Source organism: Pteronotus mesoamericanus, unplaced genomic scaffold, assembly GCF_021234165.1.
Source record: "Pteronotus mesoamericanus isolate MK-2021 breed Mesoamerican mustached bat unplaced genomic scaffold, CSHL_Meso_final contig_24, whole genome shotgun sequence".
Lineage (NCBI taxonomy): Eukaryota > Metazoa > Chordata > Mammalia > Chiroptera > Mormoopidae > Pteronotus > Pteronotus mesoamericanus.
In genome coordinates, this window is record NW_026555100.1 from 21,238,695 (window position 1) to 21,255,103 (window position 16,409).

A 16,409-nucleotide genomic window follows, 5' to 3' on the forward strand; every position below is an offset into this window, starting at 1 on the left:
CTAGTTTCTCACTGACATTTGTAGACTGTTCTTTCTGCCTCTCCTTAATATTCTCCATTTTAATCTCTGAGGAGTGTACCATCCATTACCCTTCCTTGATACTGTCCTCTACAGATGATGACAGGTCTCTCTTCTACCATCTCCTCTTCTCTATAACCTCACGTGCCACCGTTACCTACAGATTTACAGGTTAATCTGGAAAAGTTTAGTTCCTGCCTCCCTGCCTGACATTCATTTTAATAGTATTTCTGTCAAAATTCTTGGTGACTTCAGTATCCAATATATGGTTTAAATCATTTCTAAACTTGCAATGTCTCTAGTCAAACATCCGTGGAGCCATGTTCAGTGCCTGTCTTTCTTGTCTTTCTTCCTTCCTTCCTTCTTTCCTTTTTTTAATCCTCACTGGAGGACATGCTTATTGATTTTAGAGAGAGGGAAAGGGAGGGAGAGAGAGAGGGAGAGAAACATCGATGTGAGAGAGAAACATCTATCTGCAGCCCCTCACACATGCTGTGACAGGAGACCCAACCCGCAACCCAGGCACACGCCTCAGCCTGGAATCGAACCCTCAGTCTTTCAGTTTACAGGACAACGCTTCAACCTACAGAGCCACACTAGCAAGGGTACCTGTCTTTTTTCAAACTCCAAACATGATCTTGAGCAACAACTCTAAACTCAGCCTTAAAAACATACTCAGATACCAACAATTCCCACTTACCTCATTATTAACATCCTAATCCAAACTACTACTCTCTCTAGTTCAGAGTGTTGAAAACCTCCTTTAACAAGAAGTCCAATTAGACTTTTTCCTAAGCCCCCTTCAGTGGCTGCATGATACTGGTAACAATATGATCCTCTCCTCTGGTCAACGATTTCAGTGCTTTCCCATTTCACTTTGAAGGAAAAGGCAAGATTATTAAAAGGGCCCATGGAGCCCAGCAGTTTGCCATCTGCCACCAGCCATGGGACGCTCCCTCTTGTCACCTCTTCCTGCTTACCTGGTCTTCCGCTCAGTTCTGCTTTTCTTATTCCACTCCAGTGATCTCACTGGTCTCCTCTCTGTCCTTGAGGCTTGCAGCTACCTTCAAACCTTTGAACTTGACTTCTATCTCCCCTCAGACTATACCAGCTACTTCCTCAGATTTCTCCATGGCCTTCTTTCCTCCAGGCTTTACCCCAAAATTACTGTCTTGGTGAAACCTTTTCTGACAACCGTTTACAATTGCAACAGCCTCTCAGTACTTTCATACCCCTTTCCTGGCTTTATTTCTATCTACTGCACTTATCACCATGTAATATGTTATATGTATTTTCATTTACAGTATGAAATTTATTGTCTGCTTTGCCCCATCCCCACTAGAGCTCTAGTTGACAAGGACAAGAATCACTGTGACTTGGTTGTATCATGTACTCAGAGTCCAAAATAATTCCTAGGATGCCCTAGATTCTTAATGAACATGTTTTTGTTTTCTTGTCTTAGGTTAACAAATGTCAATTTTTGTTTTTAAATAAATTAATTGGAATAAGGGATTGTGTAATACAAAACTCATATTTTTTTTGGTTCCCTCAAAATATAGGTAGATTTGAAAATGTTCTTCCTTTCCTCATAGTATACACTAATTCTGTCTAATTTTGTTTCTAATAAGTAAAAACAAACAAACAAACATAGGTGATTGTGAGAGTAAGATTTTCTATTCAGTCCAACAAACCAATTACTTTTTATGTCGCTGCCATTTACTAGGCTATGTTCTGGGAGTACAAACTAAAAAATAGTAACATCATTTGCAGATCAAAAAATACAGTAAATTATAGAAATAGAAATATAAAATAATTAAATTCAGTTTAGTATGATAAAGTTGAGATTGCGATAAATTCTTGGTTTTCTAGGGCATTGATCAGGACACTTGTCATGGTGAGGGAGTACCTAGAAGGTCTCCTAAACAGAATTTGTTTAGGAGAATGAGTAGAGGTTATCCAGGCAAAAATAGTTATGTCACATTACTTACTAGCCTTAGGGGTCTGAAATAGCTTGTTGCTTATGGAAAACTACAAGCCAGTCAGCCTTGAGTGCATAAACTGTGATTAAAGTGGGAAGGGGGCGTGGAGGGAAGAGAGTTACAGGCCAGTCACATCATGAAAATTTTAATTTGCTTTGTTAAGAAGCTTGGACTTATCCAGTCAATGGAAGAAATCTTTAGAAGAACTTTAAATTAAATAGTCATGTAAAATTATTTTAGTTTCAGGAAAATCATCCCATTGCCCCTATGGCAAACAGATTTCAGAGAGAAAGAATTTTTTTTTTCCCTAAAGATTTTATTTATTTATTTTAGAGAGAGAGGAAGGGAAGGAGAAAGAGAAAGAGAGAAACATCAATGTGTGGTTGTCTCTTGCACACCTCCAGTAGGGACCTGGCCCACAACCCAGGCATGCACCCTAACTGGGAATCAAACCAGTGACCCCTCACTTCGCAGGCTGGCATTCAATCCACTGAGCCATACCAGCCAGGGCAGGGAGACAGAATTTCAGTGAGAGAAATTAGAATAGCACTAGAGGAGTCCAGGAAAAATGTTGCTGCTGATGGCTTAAACTGGGCATGTTGGGAAGAATGGAGGAACGGAATTGTCAAAAAAAAAAAAAATCTCCCAGGTTTTTTTCTAGATGACTGGGTTGTGGTAATGTTAAATCCTGTACATGGTTGGATGAAAGAGATGAGTTTTATTTTGAACACACTGAGTTTGACATGGCCGCAGTTCACATATACACATAACAAATGGATGTATATGCCTAAAGGTAAGGAAATAGTTAAGGGCTGTTTCTTGTGAAGAAACATATGGAATACTTTTATGTAGTGAGTAATTACAGAATCTAAAATAAGAGTCAAAGTTTGAATGAATTTTAAATAATAGCTTCATTCATGCTGAGCTATTCTGAAGAGGAATTAAACATGATTGATGCTATTTAATTACCACACACTAAGGCCAGCAGCCATGCAAGCTATTTTATATACAAAATTTCTAATCTTAACAATATTATGACTCTTGCATAACTATATCTATTTTTGCATACCAAAAATTTGAGTCAGAAGAGAATAATTGAATTAGCTAACTGTCCCTTTGCCCAGCCTGACGCCTTCCCAGGAAACAAGAACTAGAACCGTAACTTGAACCCAAGACAGTCGGAATCTAAAACCTTCTCCTCTACTCTCTGTTCTGCATCCATAATCTTGTGTAATAATTAATCTTGAGTAGAAAAATACAACAATGGCTTAATAATAAAACTAATAATGCTAATTATAAAAATAAAAACACCTGTTGTTTTATCATTTAAACTTTTATTAAAGCCCTTCAGTAGTCATTAATTGATTTTGTATTTTTTTTCATTGAAGATAGTACTTGACTAAATAGATCTAGTACAATCTATATGTGCTTATATATTATGATGAATGTGTTTTTAACCACTTTATTGCTTAATGAATGAGATTTTATAATCCACTCTTACCCAGTTTCTATATGCAAGTTATACCACTGATTTGCCTAGGTAAGCTATTGCCTACACTAATTTGTACAATCCAGTTGACTCTTGAACAATGTGGTGTTTAGAGTCACTGACCTTGAACACAATTGAAAATCTGCATATAACTACAGTCTGCTCTCTTCATACATGGACTCCCAACCATGGAATTGACCCTGGGCCAACTTGTTATGAACTGTGTGGGTCAATTAAACTGTGGTGAAAAAAAAAAATATATATATATATATTATATATATAAATGGACACACACAGTTTAAACAGGAGTTCTTCATGGTCAACTGTAAAAGGTTTTTAGTTGCATAAAATTGTATTCCACTCCAAGAAACAAAGTGCCATCTTCAGAATCAGAATATACAAGACTCTTTGATGCCAGTAGGCATTTAGTTGACCTAGTTTAATTGTTTTCTCTATAGACAATGATTTGGGCACTAAAAAATCAGCTAATAATGTTTGACCAAACATCAAGTGGGACCTGCAAAGAATATCTCCATTCTACCTTCTGGGAAAATGTCAACTTTCCTATAGATATTGGCATTTGCTATTTTCTGGAGGAAAAATAATCCTTCAAATTGAACTGAATTAATTCTTTGAATAACTGAACAGTGTAATGAACTAAATGTTTTTAATACTTCCATATGAAAGGAAGATACTATTGGAAAATTAGGGACATAAAAGTATAAATTGGGATATAATTTACAGATTGACCCAGATGACAGGAGTGACATCTAAACCTAATTAAATAACATAAAAAATACAATCATTCATCTTACCATTTTAAGATTAGTGATCTCCACTCATAATTTTTTTAAAAGAATTGACTCTCAAAATATGGTTGCTATGAATTAACTATTTTTTTTGTTATTCTGATTGAGTAAACTAGCTAAATATTAAGAGACTAAGAGGTCAATAGTGTATAGTTTTTGTTTTGTTTTGGGTTTTTTATTTGTCTTTGATAAACATAAGAATACAAATAAAAACTAAAATATTTTTAAAATAATAAACCATTTGGTTATAGTATTTATTGGTATATGCAGGTCTCCTTGCACTTACCTGATTAAAGTATATGAATGTGTATTTAATCTTAATATGGATAATGTACCTCTATTAGGTATTTATGAGGACATGGGGAATACAAGACAGTCTCTGCTACCCCACCCCCAGTATTTTAAAATAAAATTATTAGAAAACAATTGATGCATAGCATGACATACTTTTTTGAGTCCCTTTTTTTCATGAAATCTAAGGCTGTATCTAATTAATACAAGATTATACCATCCATTTGCAAAAAAAAATGTGTTTTTGCATTATGAATATATATTCTTTAAAATAACTTTACATGATATATTTAACATTAATAAAAAATGGAGTTGATATTTATTTTAGAAAAATTTTACTGAGTTTCCACAATCCGTAGCTTCTTGAGGAGGCACCAGAAATATGAGATCCCCACCCTTACAGCATTCATGTGAAGGCACAAGTAAGCCTGGACATGCAGTAGTAGATAAATACAAGTACATGATAACTTGGGTAGGAATGATAATGGTATAGCTAAGCAGAGGCAACAATTAAGGCAAAGACACAAAGACAAGACAAAGCATATTGTGTTGATGGAATGATATATTATTTAGCACATCTGAGCATATCATTAACCTGCTTTAAATCTATCTCCAGTTAGATTTAAACCGATCTCCACTGTTGTGACAATGAAGTGTAAATCAGTATTGTATATGAGTCCCTAATTGACCTGTCCCTTGCCCATCTCTCTTTGCCCTATTTATATCCTTTTATCAGTTGCACAAATCTTATAGTTTTCTTATTTATTGCTCCGTAAATTTGCACCTATTTGCCCCTGTCTATAATGCCCTATGGTTTTTACACCTAAGTACACTTTACATCTTAAAATTCTGTCCCTGTAACTTCCCCTGAGAAGTTTCTCTGACCTCCTATGTTTATTTTAAATCTGAAATCTTTGCTTCCTACAGATTCCATTATGTACTTTCAAAATAGTAATGTAGAACCTGTGAGCATTGAAATGAAAATATAGCTTTTCTAGCCCAATATTGCTGGGAGACAAAGTACAATAAAGGTAATTTCTCTGTTTTAAGTTTACTAGGAGAAACAATATAAACACTTGTAACCTTCATTTTAGAAACAAGGTAGAAATGTAGAGTTACAATTAAACATCTTGTAGGATGTATTGACACATATAAAAGAAAATTACAATATAGATTATATAATCCATTGAATGCATCTCATTACTACTGAATATTATTGTAATATCAAAAATGACTTTTTTATAATTTTAAATTGTAGCATTTGTAGAGTTCAAACATCTTAAGTCTATTTTCCCAACTGCTTTTTTATTAATATTTTATTTGGTCTTAGACAAAAAGAAAGTGGTATGGATGGTGTTATTCATGATATAAATAATTAGCCTGAATTCAAGACTAGAAATAATTTACAAATTCCTACAAAACAAAATCCATCATTACAAAAAAAGTATGTTTTAACCTCATACACAGAAACACACATCAGATAAGTAAAAATTCTCTAATTTACTCCCCAAATTTGTTCATGTGGAATGCAGGGAGAAAGGGCAGGCAGATTTTTAATTCAGAAGCCTGGCCTTTTAGATTATCTGCTGTTGCTAATTAGCTTTATAACCTTGATTTAGTCACTTAGTTTTTCTCATTTTCTAATCCTTATTTGATTTTTTTGTAAAATGAGAGTTAAATTAGTGGGTTACTAAGGTCTTTCAAAAATCATAAGATTATTTGAGAAAATATATCTCTTTTGTTCCACTTTGAACTTCATTACCAAATGGAAAAGAGAAAAGCTTTATAATTTTCATTTTTAGAAATAGATATTTACCTACATGGCATTGTCTACATTATAAAAATAAAATTTGTATGACATAGATGCTCAGTTTTATGCCTTAAATACTAGCTACAAAACATACATATAAAATAGTCACATAACATTATTTATCTAGTCCCAGTCCTGATTTATTATGTACTTAACTGATACTGTTGAGTTGATAACTGTTTCTTATTGATACCATTTTATTGTTAATGCTATTGGTATTTTGTTCGAGGAATGCTAACTCTGACACTATGCTGACATTAGGAATAAAAAGGAGGTAGCATTTAGAAAGCAATAACCTTCAAATAGGTTGGTGCTTATTTAAACACAACGCAAGGAAAACCTAGAATTCTGAAGATGAAAAATGCAAGACTTTGAAATATGATCTTCCTCTGTGATCCCAATCCAAGGGGGTAAAAACATAATTAGTACTTCTAGCATTTGAATTATTGTGGAAAGGAGGAGTGGAAGTAAAGGAGATGAACAAGATAGCGACATTGGACCGCAGTGATTCTCTGTCTTCTGCTTTGGGGTCTAGGGTTCTTCTGCATTTTTAAGTTTCTTTGTGGCAAACACATGCCTCATCTGACTGAAAGGTCCTTATTGTAGTATGTCAATGTAAACAGTTTAGCCTTTTATTTTTTTAATCTTTATTGTATTTTTTCCATTACCATTTAGTCCCCTTATACCCTGCTTCCTCCCACAATCACCACACTGTCCTTGTCCATGAGTCCTTTTTCTTTTTTGCTCAATCCCTCCACCCTCTAACCTCCCCTGGCTCCTTAGCTGTCATCCTGCTTTTTATCTATGATTCTGTCTCTATTTTCCTTGTTAGTTCATTTTGTTCATTAGATTCCACTTATGAGTGAAATCATATGGTATTTGTCTTTCTCTGACTGGCTTATTTCACTTAGCATAATGTTCTCTAGGTCCATTCATACTGTCACAAAAGGTAAAATTTTCTTCTTTTTTATGGCTGAGTCATATGCCATTATGTAAATGTCCAATAGTTGTTTCAGCCATTCATCTATGGATGGGCACTTGGGCTGCGTCCATATCCCGACAATTATAAAAAACACTGTAAAGAACATAGGGGTGCTTATGTTCTTTCAAATTAGTGTTTTGCGTTCCTTCAGATATATTTCCAGAAATGAGATCACTAGGTCAAAAGGCGGATCCATTTTTAATTTTTTCAGGTGTTTCCATACTGCTTTCCACAGTGGCTATACCAATCTGTATTCTCACCAACAGTGCAAAAGTGTTCCCCTTTCTATACATCCTTGCCAGCCCTTGTTGTTTGTTGATTTATTGATGATAGCCATTCTGACAGGTGTGAGATATTTCATTGTGGTTTTAATTTGCATTTCTCTGATAATTAATGACATTGAACATCTTTTCACATGTTTATTGGCCATCTGTATGTCCTCTTTGGAGAAGTGTCTATTCAGGTCCTTTGCCCATTTTTTAATTGGATTGTTTGTTTGTTTGTTTGGTGTTGAGTTTTGTAAGTTCTTTATAAATTTTTGATATTAACCTCTTATCAGATATATCAGTGAATATATTCTCTCATGTGAGTTGTCTTCTTATTTTGTTGATATTCTCCTTTGAATGCAAAGGCTTTTTAGTTTGATATAGCCTTTTAATGTGAAAATAGTCAAAGGAGAAAGAATAAGAAAATATACAAAATATAGGAAATTTAGTGTAAAAGATACTTCACAAGTAGAAAGGAACTCATATTCTGGTAGAATATTTTTTATTATTTTTATTATTATTATTAGATCCTCACTTTAGGATATGCTTATTGATTTTAGAGAGAGGGGAAGGGATAGAGAGAAATAGAGAGAGAAATGTCTATTTAGGAGAGACGCATCAATCCGTTGCCTCTTTTATGTTCCCTCACTGGTACCGAATCTACAGCCTAGGCATGTGCCCTGACCTGGAATTAAACCTGCGACCTCTCACTTTAGGAGATGTCACTCCAACCAACTGAACCACACCAGTCAAGACCTGGTAAAGATTTTCTAAAAATTATTCTAGACCAGTAAACTGAAACTGTAAAGAATATCAAAAGCAGGCAGGATCTAACTTTTTGAAAGTAAGATTTGAATATGGAGTATAGATGTGTTCTGGGTTTAAAAGCAAGTTAGTCATTGAGGGAATCTCTTACCTGGAGGGTTATTGAGGAGAGCTTTTGGTCAGTTTGTAGAGAAACCCCTTAGGCTACTTACCTAAAAAGCAGTTGAAGCCGTATGTTTCACTTGCCAAGAGCTTCTAGTGCAGTGGTTTTCAAAATTTAGTGGGTGTAGGTAGAGCCTTGTGTGTTATGGAAAATGTGGAGTCTTATATCCAAAACCCAAAGATTTTCATTTTATTATGTCCAGACTCCAAGACCAGTCACATTCTACTGTGGGAGGGGCAAGTAGATACTTAGCCTAGAAAAGTGAAAAGATGCAATTAAATGTCTAATGTATAATAAGTGATATGATGACTAAGGTAAGCTTAAGTTCATTTCTGTAGAATAGAGTTTGAAAACTTGTTTTGAAAAGTGATCAAAAATAACTGATAAATATCCTTTATATATGTGTGCATATACATGTATAAACACATACATACTACAAACAAGCATAAATATATATTCTTATTAAATTCATATGCTAACCATAGATCTATAATATTATTCTCATTTTAATAGCTTGGTCATTAAAAGTATTTTATAAAGAAAATGAATTAGATTTTGGTTAATTTTATTGGCAATTTTAATAATGAAGTGATAAAATCATAAGGAAGGATATATATATATTTTAACTGATTAAAATATTTTAGATTTTAATTTAAAATGTGAATATTTTGAGCCCTAGCTGGTATGGCTCAGTGGATTGAGTGCTGGCCTGTGAACCAAAGGGTTGCAGTTCAATTCCCAGTGTAGGCACATGCCTAGGTTGCAGGCCAGGTCCCCAGCAGGGGATGCATGAAATGCAACTACACATTGATGTGTCTAGTCTTCTCTTTCTCCTTCCCTTCCTCTTTAAAAATAAATAAACATACTCTTTTAAAAATGTGAGTATTTTAGAACAATATTGCAATAGACATATGTATAAGATTTTTAAAAATCACTACAGCTTTTCAGAAGTGCTTAAGATTCTATAAGTAACTAGTTTACTGAGGACATGGTTAGAACCAATTTGGATTTAGGCATATTATAGGGGATGAGTTAAAAAATATTTAGTGCCTATGATCTGTATTTTCCTTAAAATCTTTTCAAAAAGTACACTTTTACTATAATGATCTCATAAAAATGTTTTTGGTGGTGTGGCACATAAATACATATAATGGAATACTACTTGGCCATAAAAAAGAATAAATCTTACTTTTTGCAACAGCATGGGTTGACCAAAAAAGTATGCTAAGTGAAATAATTCAGTCAAAGAAAGACAAATACCATATGATTTTTCTTAACATCTGTAATCTAAAAAACAATATAAAGAAACAAACAAACAAAATAGAAATAGACTCAGATACAGAGAACAGACTGATCATTGCCAGACGAGAGGAATGTTGGAGGGCTGGATGAAAAAGGTGAAGGGATTAAGAAGTACAAATTAGTAGTTACATACTCGGTACAGAGATGTACAGCATAGGGAATGTAGTCAATAATATCGTAATAACTATAAATGGGGCCATGGTACTTAAAATATTGGGGAGACCACTCTGTAAAGTACATGATTGTCTTACCACTATGCTGTATATTGAAACTAATACAGAATAATATTGAATGTAAACTGTACTTTAAAAATTAAAAATTACTGAAAAATTTTTAAAAATTCTAAAAAAAATTGTTTTTGGTGACTGTGTCTTTTAATTGAAAAATTTAATAAACAGAGCTTGGAACTACTTTAAGAAAATTCTGCCCTGGCTGGTGTGGCTCAGTGGATTGAGCACTGTCCTGAAAACCAAAGAGTCATTGGTTTGATTCCAAGTCAGGGCACATGTGTGCGTTGTGGGCCAGGTCCCTGGTCGGGGCGCATGAGAGGCAACACAGGTTGATGTTTTTCTCTGTCCCTTTCTCTCTTTCTCTAAAAATAAATAAATAAAATCTTTAAAAAAAAGAGAAATTCTAACCTCCAAAATAGAAATAATAATAAATGCATTTTGAATTAAAAAAAATAATTATTTTGTTAGAATAAGGTTAAATAATACAACTCAGGCAGTAATGGTTTTCTTCAAGATAAAAGACTAATTTTGTAAATTTGCTATGTCTCATTAACATATTTTAGCCAGTGTTTCTTCTGTACAAATCCTGAACGTCTTGCTTCTTTAGCTTTTGTCCTGTAAAGAAACTTCAGTATTGTCAAAAAGGGTTGATCATGTCAATTTAAAATTTTTGTTCTTATAATAATAGATTATCTTCTTATTTCTCCAAATATTCCTTATCAGTGGAAGGTTTTAATTAGATCTGCCATGGCTGGTGTGGCTTAGCGTATTCAGTGCTGGCCTGTGAACCAAAGTGTTGCTGGTTCAATTCCCAATCTAGGGCATGTGCCTGGGTTGCAGGCCAAGTCCCCAGAAGAGGGTACATGAGACACAACCACATATTGATGTTTCTCTCCCTCTCTTTCTCCCTCCTTCCCCTCTCTAAAAATGAATAATTAAAATATTTAAAATATAATGATAATTAAATCTAATTGCTAGCTTATCATATACTCATTAAAGAAGGTTAAGACACATTATTTTTTGTTTTTTATTGTTTTTCAAGGATAGTAGTCTCCATTTTGCTCCTACCACTCTCTCCTGTCCCACCAACCCCCACCTCCCACACTCAATCCTACCCCCGTTTGGCTTTGTCCATAGGTCCTTTATACATGTTCCTTGATGACCCTTCCCTTATTTTCCCCCATTATCCTCCTCACCTCTCCCCTCTCATTACTGTCAGTTTATTCTTTATTTCAATGTCTCTGGTTGTACTTTGCTTGTTTGTTTGTTTTGTTGATTATGTTCCACTTATAGGTGAGATCATGTGGCATTTTTCTTTCACTGCCTGGCTTATTTCACTTAGCGTAATGTTCCTTCTTTCTTTCTGCTGCATAGTATTCCATTGTGGAAATGTACTGGTTTTTTGATCCACTCATTTACTGATGAGCACTTAGGTTGATTCCAGCACTTGGCTATTGTAAATTGTGCAGCTATGAACACTGGGGTACATAGGTTCTTTTGAATTGGTGTTTTAGGATTCATAGGGTATAAATCCATTGGAATTGCCAGGTCAAAAAGCAGTTCCATTTTTAGTTTTTTGAGGAAATTCCATTCTGTTTCCCTCAGTGGCTGCACCAATCTGCATTCCCACCAACAGTGCACTAGGGTTCTCTCTTCATAATCTTGCCACCAGTTGTTTGATTTGTTTATGATGGCCATTCTGACCAGTGTGAAATTGTATCTCATTGTGGTTTTAATTTGCATCTCTCTGATGGCTAGTGATGCTGAGTATCCGCTTCAATGTCTCTGGGCGTTATCTACGTCCTCCTTGGAGAAGTGTCTGTTCAGGTCCTTTGCGCAATTTTTAATTGGATTGTTTGTCTTCTTGGAGTAGAGTCGAAAACCACATTATTTTTGCAACTATTTTTCCCAATTGTTTCTGTATGATCCTGACTCTTGACATGCATTTACATTAAGCCTTCAACGTCAGCAACAAACTAATAAAACACAGCCCATATTTTGTTCTGTGTGTTATTTAAATCAATACTTGTCCTGCTGGTTTAATAGGAAGAGAGCCCCAAGCACAGCTCATATTAGCCAATATTTACAGAATTATTTTTACTGTTAAAGAGGAATTACAAAATAAAGTTGGAGGTCAAGTCAAGTTCATTTATTAATTTCATTCAAAAAACTATTTCTTTGGAATTCACACTATTAATATAAGTTGGAAAAATTAGTACATGAGGCATTTCCTTTTCTCTTATTCAATTTCATAAAACATTCATATTGTGGTGGTAGCTTATATTTTTCTATCTTTTTATTCTGAATTACATTATTATTTTCTACAAAGATTCAAAATTTTCTCTCCTGTAAACCCAATGTCAGAAAACATAATGGCATCTGCCATTAAATGTGATTTAGATCTTTACCCATCTTGTTGCCTTCTCTTTCTCTGCAGGCACTCCATCTGCACTGTGTACATTGAAGTACTTCCTCCAAATAATCAAAGCCCTCCCCGCTTCCCACAGCTGATGTACAGCCTTGAAGTCAGTGAAGCCATGAGGATCGGTGCTGTTTTATTAAATCTACAGGTATGCTCCTGTGTGTTTGTGTGTGTGTGTGTGTGTGTGTGTGTGTGTAAAGTTTTATGGCAACAACATTGAAGACTAATCGGCTTATATTTGTGCATGGGGTGGGGGTGGGGAACTTCACACTCCGCTTACACTCCAGTGAATGAAAATTCCATCTGGAAAGGAAAGCAGGGGTACTACGGATGGAGGGTTTCCACAGCTAATCTGTCCTATTGATTGCCACAATTGAAGAACTAATGTGAGTTGGCTGGGATTAGTCACAATCATTACAAGAGAGAATGAAGGGAGTAGAAACATGCACTTGGATATTTTGTACTTTGCATCCATAGAGTCTGCAGCTGACTATTATTTTCTGTCTTGGCTTCCTTTACCCTAGCAGGATTTATTTTTGCTACAGTGTTGTATGGAGAAAATAACTTTAGACACACAGACTGATGGTAGACATTCTAATTCTGAGGCAGACAACTTCATTCTATGGCCTTGGACAAATCTTGTCACTGCTATGCTTTGGTTTATTCCTGTAAATGAAGAGGGTATGGTTAACTGATATTTTCACTTGCAGCTTCAGATTCACGTGCATATATTATAGATTACTTGCAGGACGATAGCTTGGTTTTCACTGCTTATATATTCCTGAATAAAGCACATTTGGCCAGAGAAGGTTGCATCTTCAACTGAATTGACAGCTTTAAGTTGTATGACATATGGTTTTGGTAACCGTCACTTGCTGTAAAAATCATAAGGGCCATGCCATGACATATTATTTTACCTATGGGTGTTCAGAGGACAGAGAATTTATCTTCCTTTGATATTACATAGGGATGACAGGAGTTGCTGACAAGAGAATTTAGTAAGCCGACCTTGAAAGCTGATTTAGGAAAATCCCACTATCAATGTTTACCATCAAATGAGGTGATCAAAGGGTCTTGCTACATCTTGCTCAAATCCCATTTGAATACTGACACCCTTTCCCTCAAAACCATGGTGATGTAAGAGTGAAGATTCCATGGAATGTTTGTATTGAAAAGGATATAGAAATAATGAAACAGTAACCACATTATCCACATGTGGAAAGTGAAGTCCATAGAAAGCGACTGAGGCCTAAGAACTGTTGAATGAATTCTTGTCATCTCCAAAATAATGCTCAATCCATTATATCCCACTTATTATTTGAGGCTGCTAAAAATTTGGTTGGCATTTCCAGATATTCTTCTGTATCTCTGTTCTGTTATCTGCTTTGTCTCTTTCCTCCAATTAACTAGAAAGAGTTTGTTTTTGTTGTTCATTTACTATTAAAAGACATTGGAAATAAAATTATATGAAAGACATTAGTAATAAGGAAATTTAGGTGAGTTTCATGGACAAAAATGTTTTAATAAAGAAAAAACACTACAGTTTCTTTAGGAAGGGGAAAACAGCTAATTTGATCATTAAAATGATAAAATATGGAAAACCAAATATTAAGACAAGTGCATTTAATGAAATTATTTTATTTACATACATGGGGATTTATTTATTTAAACAAGACATAAAGAAAAATAAATATTAAATTTGTTAGAATTAGGCCAAGAAATTTTCAATGTTTTACATTTAAATATTCCTCAAGAATGCGCCTATATGCAATTTAACTTTCTATAAGGTAAGATATAAATTTACTTGTGAGATGGTTCCAGTTTCATTTAAAACATCCCAGAAAGATTTTGGAATGATATTATAGGGGAATAATTCTACTTGAGAGTTAAAGATGAAAGGAGTTGGTCTTTTTCACATCTCAAATTTCTCTGGTACAAAAGCTGAGAAAATGGTTGGAATTACATTTCTATTCACCCTTCATGTTTCTTGTAGAAGCAAAAGAAAAGGTGCTTACTACAGAGGTGGTCTCTATTAGAAAGAACTCGGGTGGCACCATCAAGGCATTTTTCAGAGGCCACCATCCATCCACTTTTGCTCATGACCATCTGAGACTGAATTTAAACCAGTGACCCAAAACTCAAAAAGTTTCCATCAAATTATTCTCCCGTAGACTATTAGAAACAGAATGCATTAGAGGTCCTCCTAGATGCATCCTCCACTTTTTCACACATAGTACAATACTACCTACTGCTCACTCACTGCTCAATTTAGAAAGGCAGAATGTGTGGGGAAATAAGTTTTTGAAGAGAGAGCAGACTGACTTCAAAGCAATCAATTTCAACTGAGATCAAAATGGTTTCTTCCCAGACAATGGTTCTTGTCTCTCTCTTCCCCCTTCCTTCCCCATTTAATTATTTTCTTTATATTTCATCTAAAAGTTGTTTAGGGGGCTGTGATCTTCCTCAGTGTATTGAGGCTGTTTTGCCTGGCTGCTGTATTGATAGTGTTCCATAGAGGAAAACATTACCGAGAACTCTTCATTTTCAAACTTCTTATGCTGATTAAGGTTAACATTACACTGGATTTTTTTTTTTCCAGAATTTTTCTACATCATTCTGACATGCAGGTGAAACCTGTTAGAATGGTGTGCTGGAACCAGATTGTGCACTGAGATCATGAGAGCTAGTTGTGTGCATCTCTCCCCAACTCCATGTTCAATTATATCCCATTATTATCTTGAAATCAGCCATAGTAGGTATATTTATGTTACACTAATGGAGAAACAAAACAAATCAGTGTCTCCCACTCCAGAGCAAGTTGTTAAGCTTGCACCAGCACATCCATGGGAATGGAGCCAATTTCCCAAATATTGAAATCATTAAAATGACTTAACCCCAATAGCTTTCTCCATCTTTGTCCCCCTGAAATCAGGATGTACCCTCATCACTCTAAAGATGGGTATTATTCTCAAGACCTTGACATTGTTTTTAAAATGGTTTATTTAATATAAAATACTTATATTTTTTTCACATTGCTATAAATAGTTGAAATATCCAGTTATCAACATTAAACTTATGCCTAACTGTGAAGAACAACTCTTAGGTATGAACAACTTTGGAACCAAATGATCTATTGAGTTATTGCTGGTGGTATCATATCGAAAGGAAAATTTAACCAAGCTTTGCAAAATGGAAACAAACACACAAATGGGAGTAGAATGTATGTATGACTCTCCTTGCACAGGTCTGTTTCTTTAGGGTTCAAGGATTGCAATTAAGGGGAAATAAGTGTTGACAAGTGTTCCTTTCTCCTCAGGCTGTATTTTTGCTACCACTCCTCTATTTTATTGATACATGAACTTATTTCTGAAAGTGAGTGGTAGTGGAAACAATCAGCTACTTGAAATAATATCAGTGTTGATTTCTTAGAAAAAGAAAAAATGGAGATAGTATAGCCCACACAGGTTGACAAACTATAGCCCATGGTCTCTTCATATGGCCGGTAAACTAAGAATGGTTTTTATATTTTTAAAGGTTTCTTAACAAAATATAAACAAATAAAAATGAAATAAAGTAACAAAAAAGAAGTTAACAAAGAATAATATTTAGCTATCAAAAGTAGTCTAAATTTTTACTGATTTTATACAGAAAAGAATTTGCTGACCTCCGCAGCATAGAGTGTCGTTTAAAAACAAACCAAACCCCACCCCCACAAAATATCATCCATTACGTTTAAATAAAGTATAAAGTCATCTCTAAAAGAGAAAAGATATAAAACATGGCTTCATAGCCCTAAGACCTAGAATTAGTTTAGTATGTTAAATTTAATTAAGGGCTCATTTATTAAAACTGTGTCAAAATACTTTGTTACAAGAAATGGGTT

General features: G+C 34.6%; 1 protein-coding gene across 13 annotated transcripts in view; it reads left to right on the forward strand.

Moving 5' to 3' along the window:
* The window catches only part of PCDH15 (protocadherin related 15), a 704,528-nt gene that overhangs the window by 414,491 nt on the left and 273,628 nt on the right, over positions 1 to 16,409 (forward strand). For 12 of the 13 annotated variants that reach the window (XM_054572779.1, XM_054572777.1, XM_054572778.1 and 9 more), the window contains one exon: positions 12,542 to 12,674. The exons of the other annotated variant lie outside the window; for it this stretch is intronic. In XM_054572779.1, the coding sequence (XP_054428754.1) occupies positions 12,542 to 12,674 (133 nt within the window). The remainder of the gene's footprint in view (positions 1 to 12,541; positions 12,675 to 16,409) is intronic. 13 annotated transcript variants of the gene reach the window in all.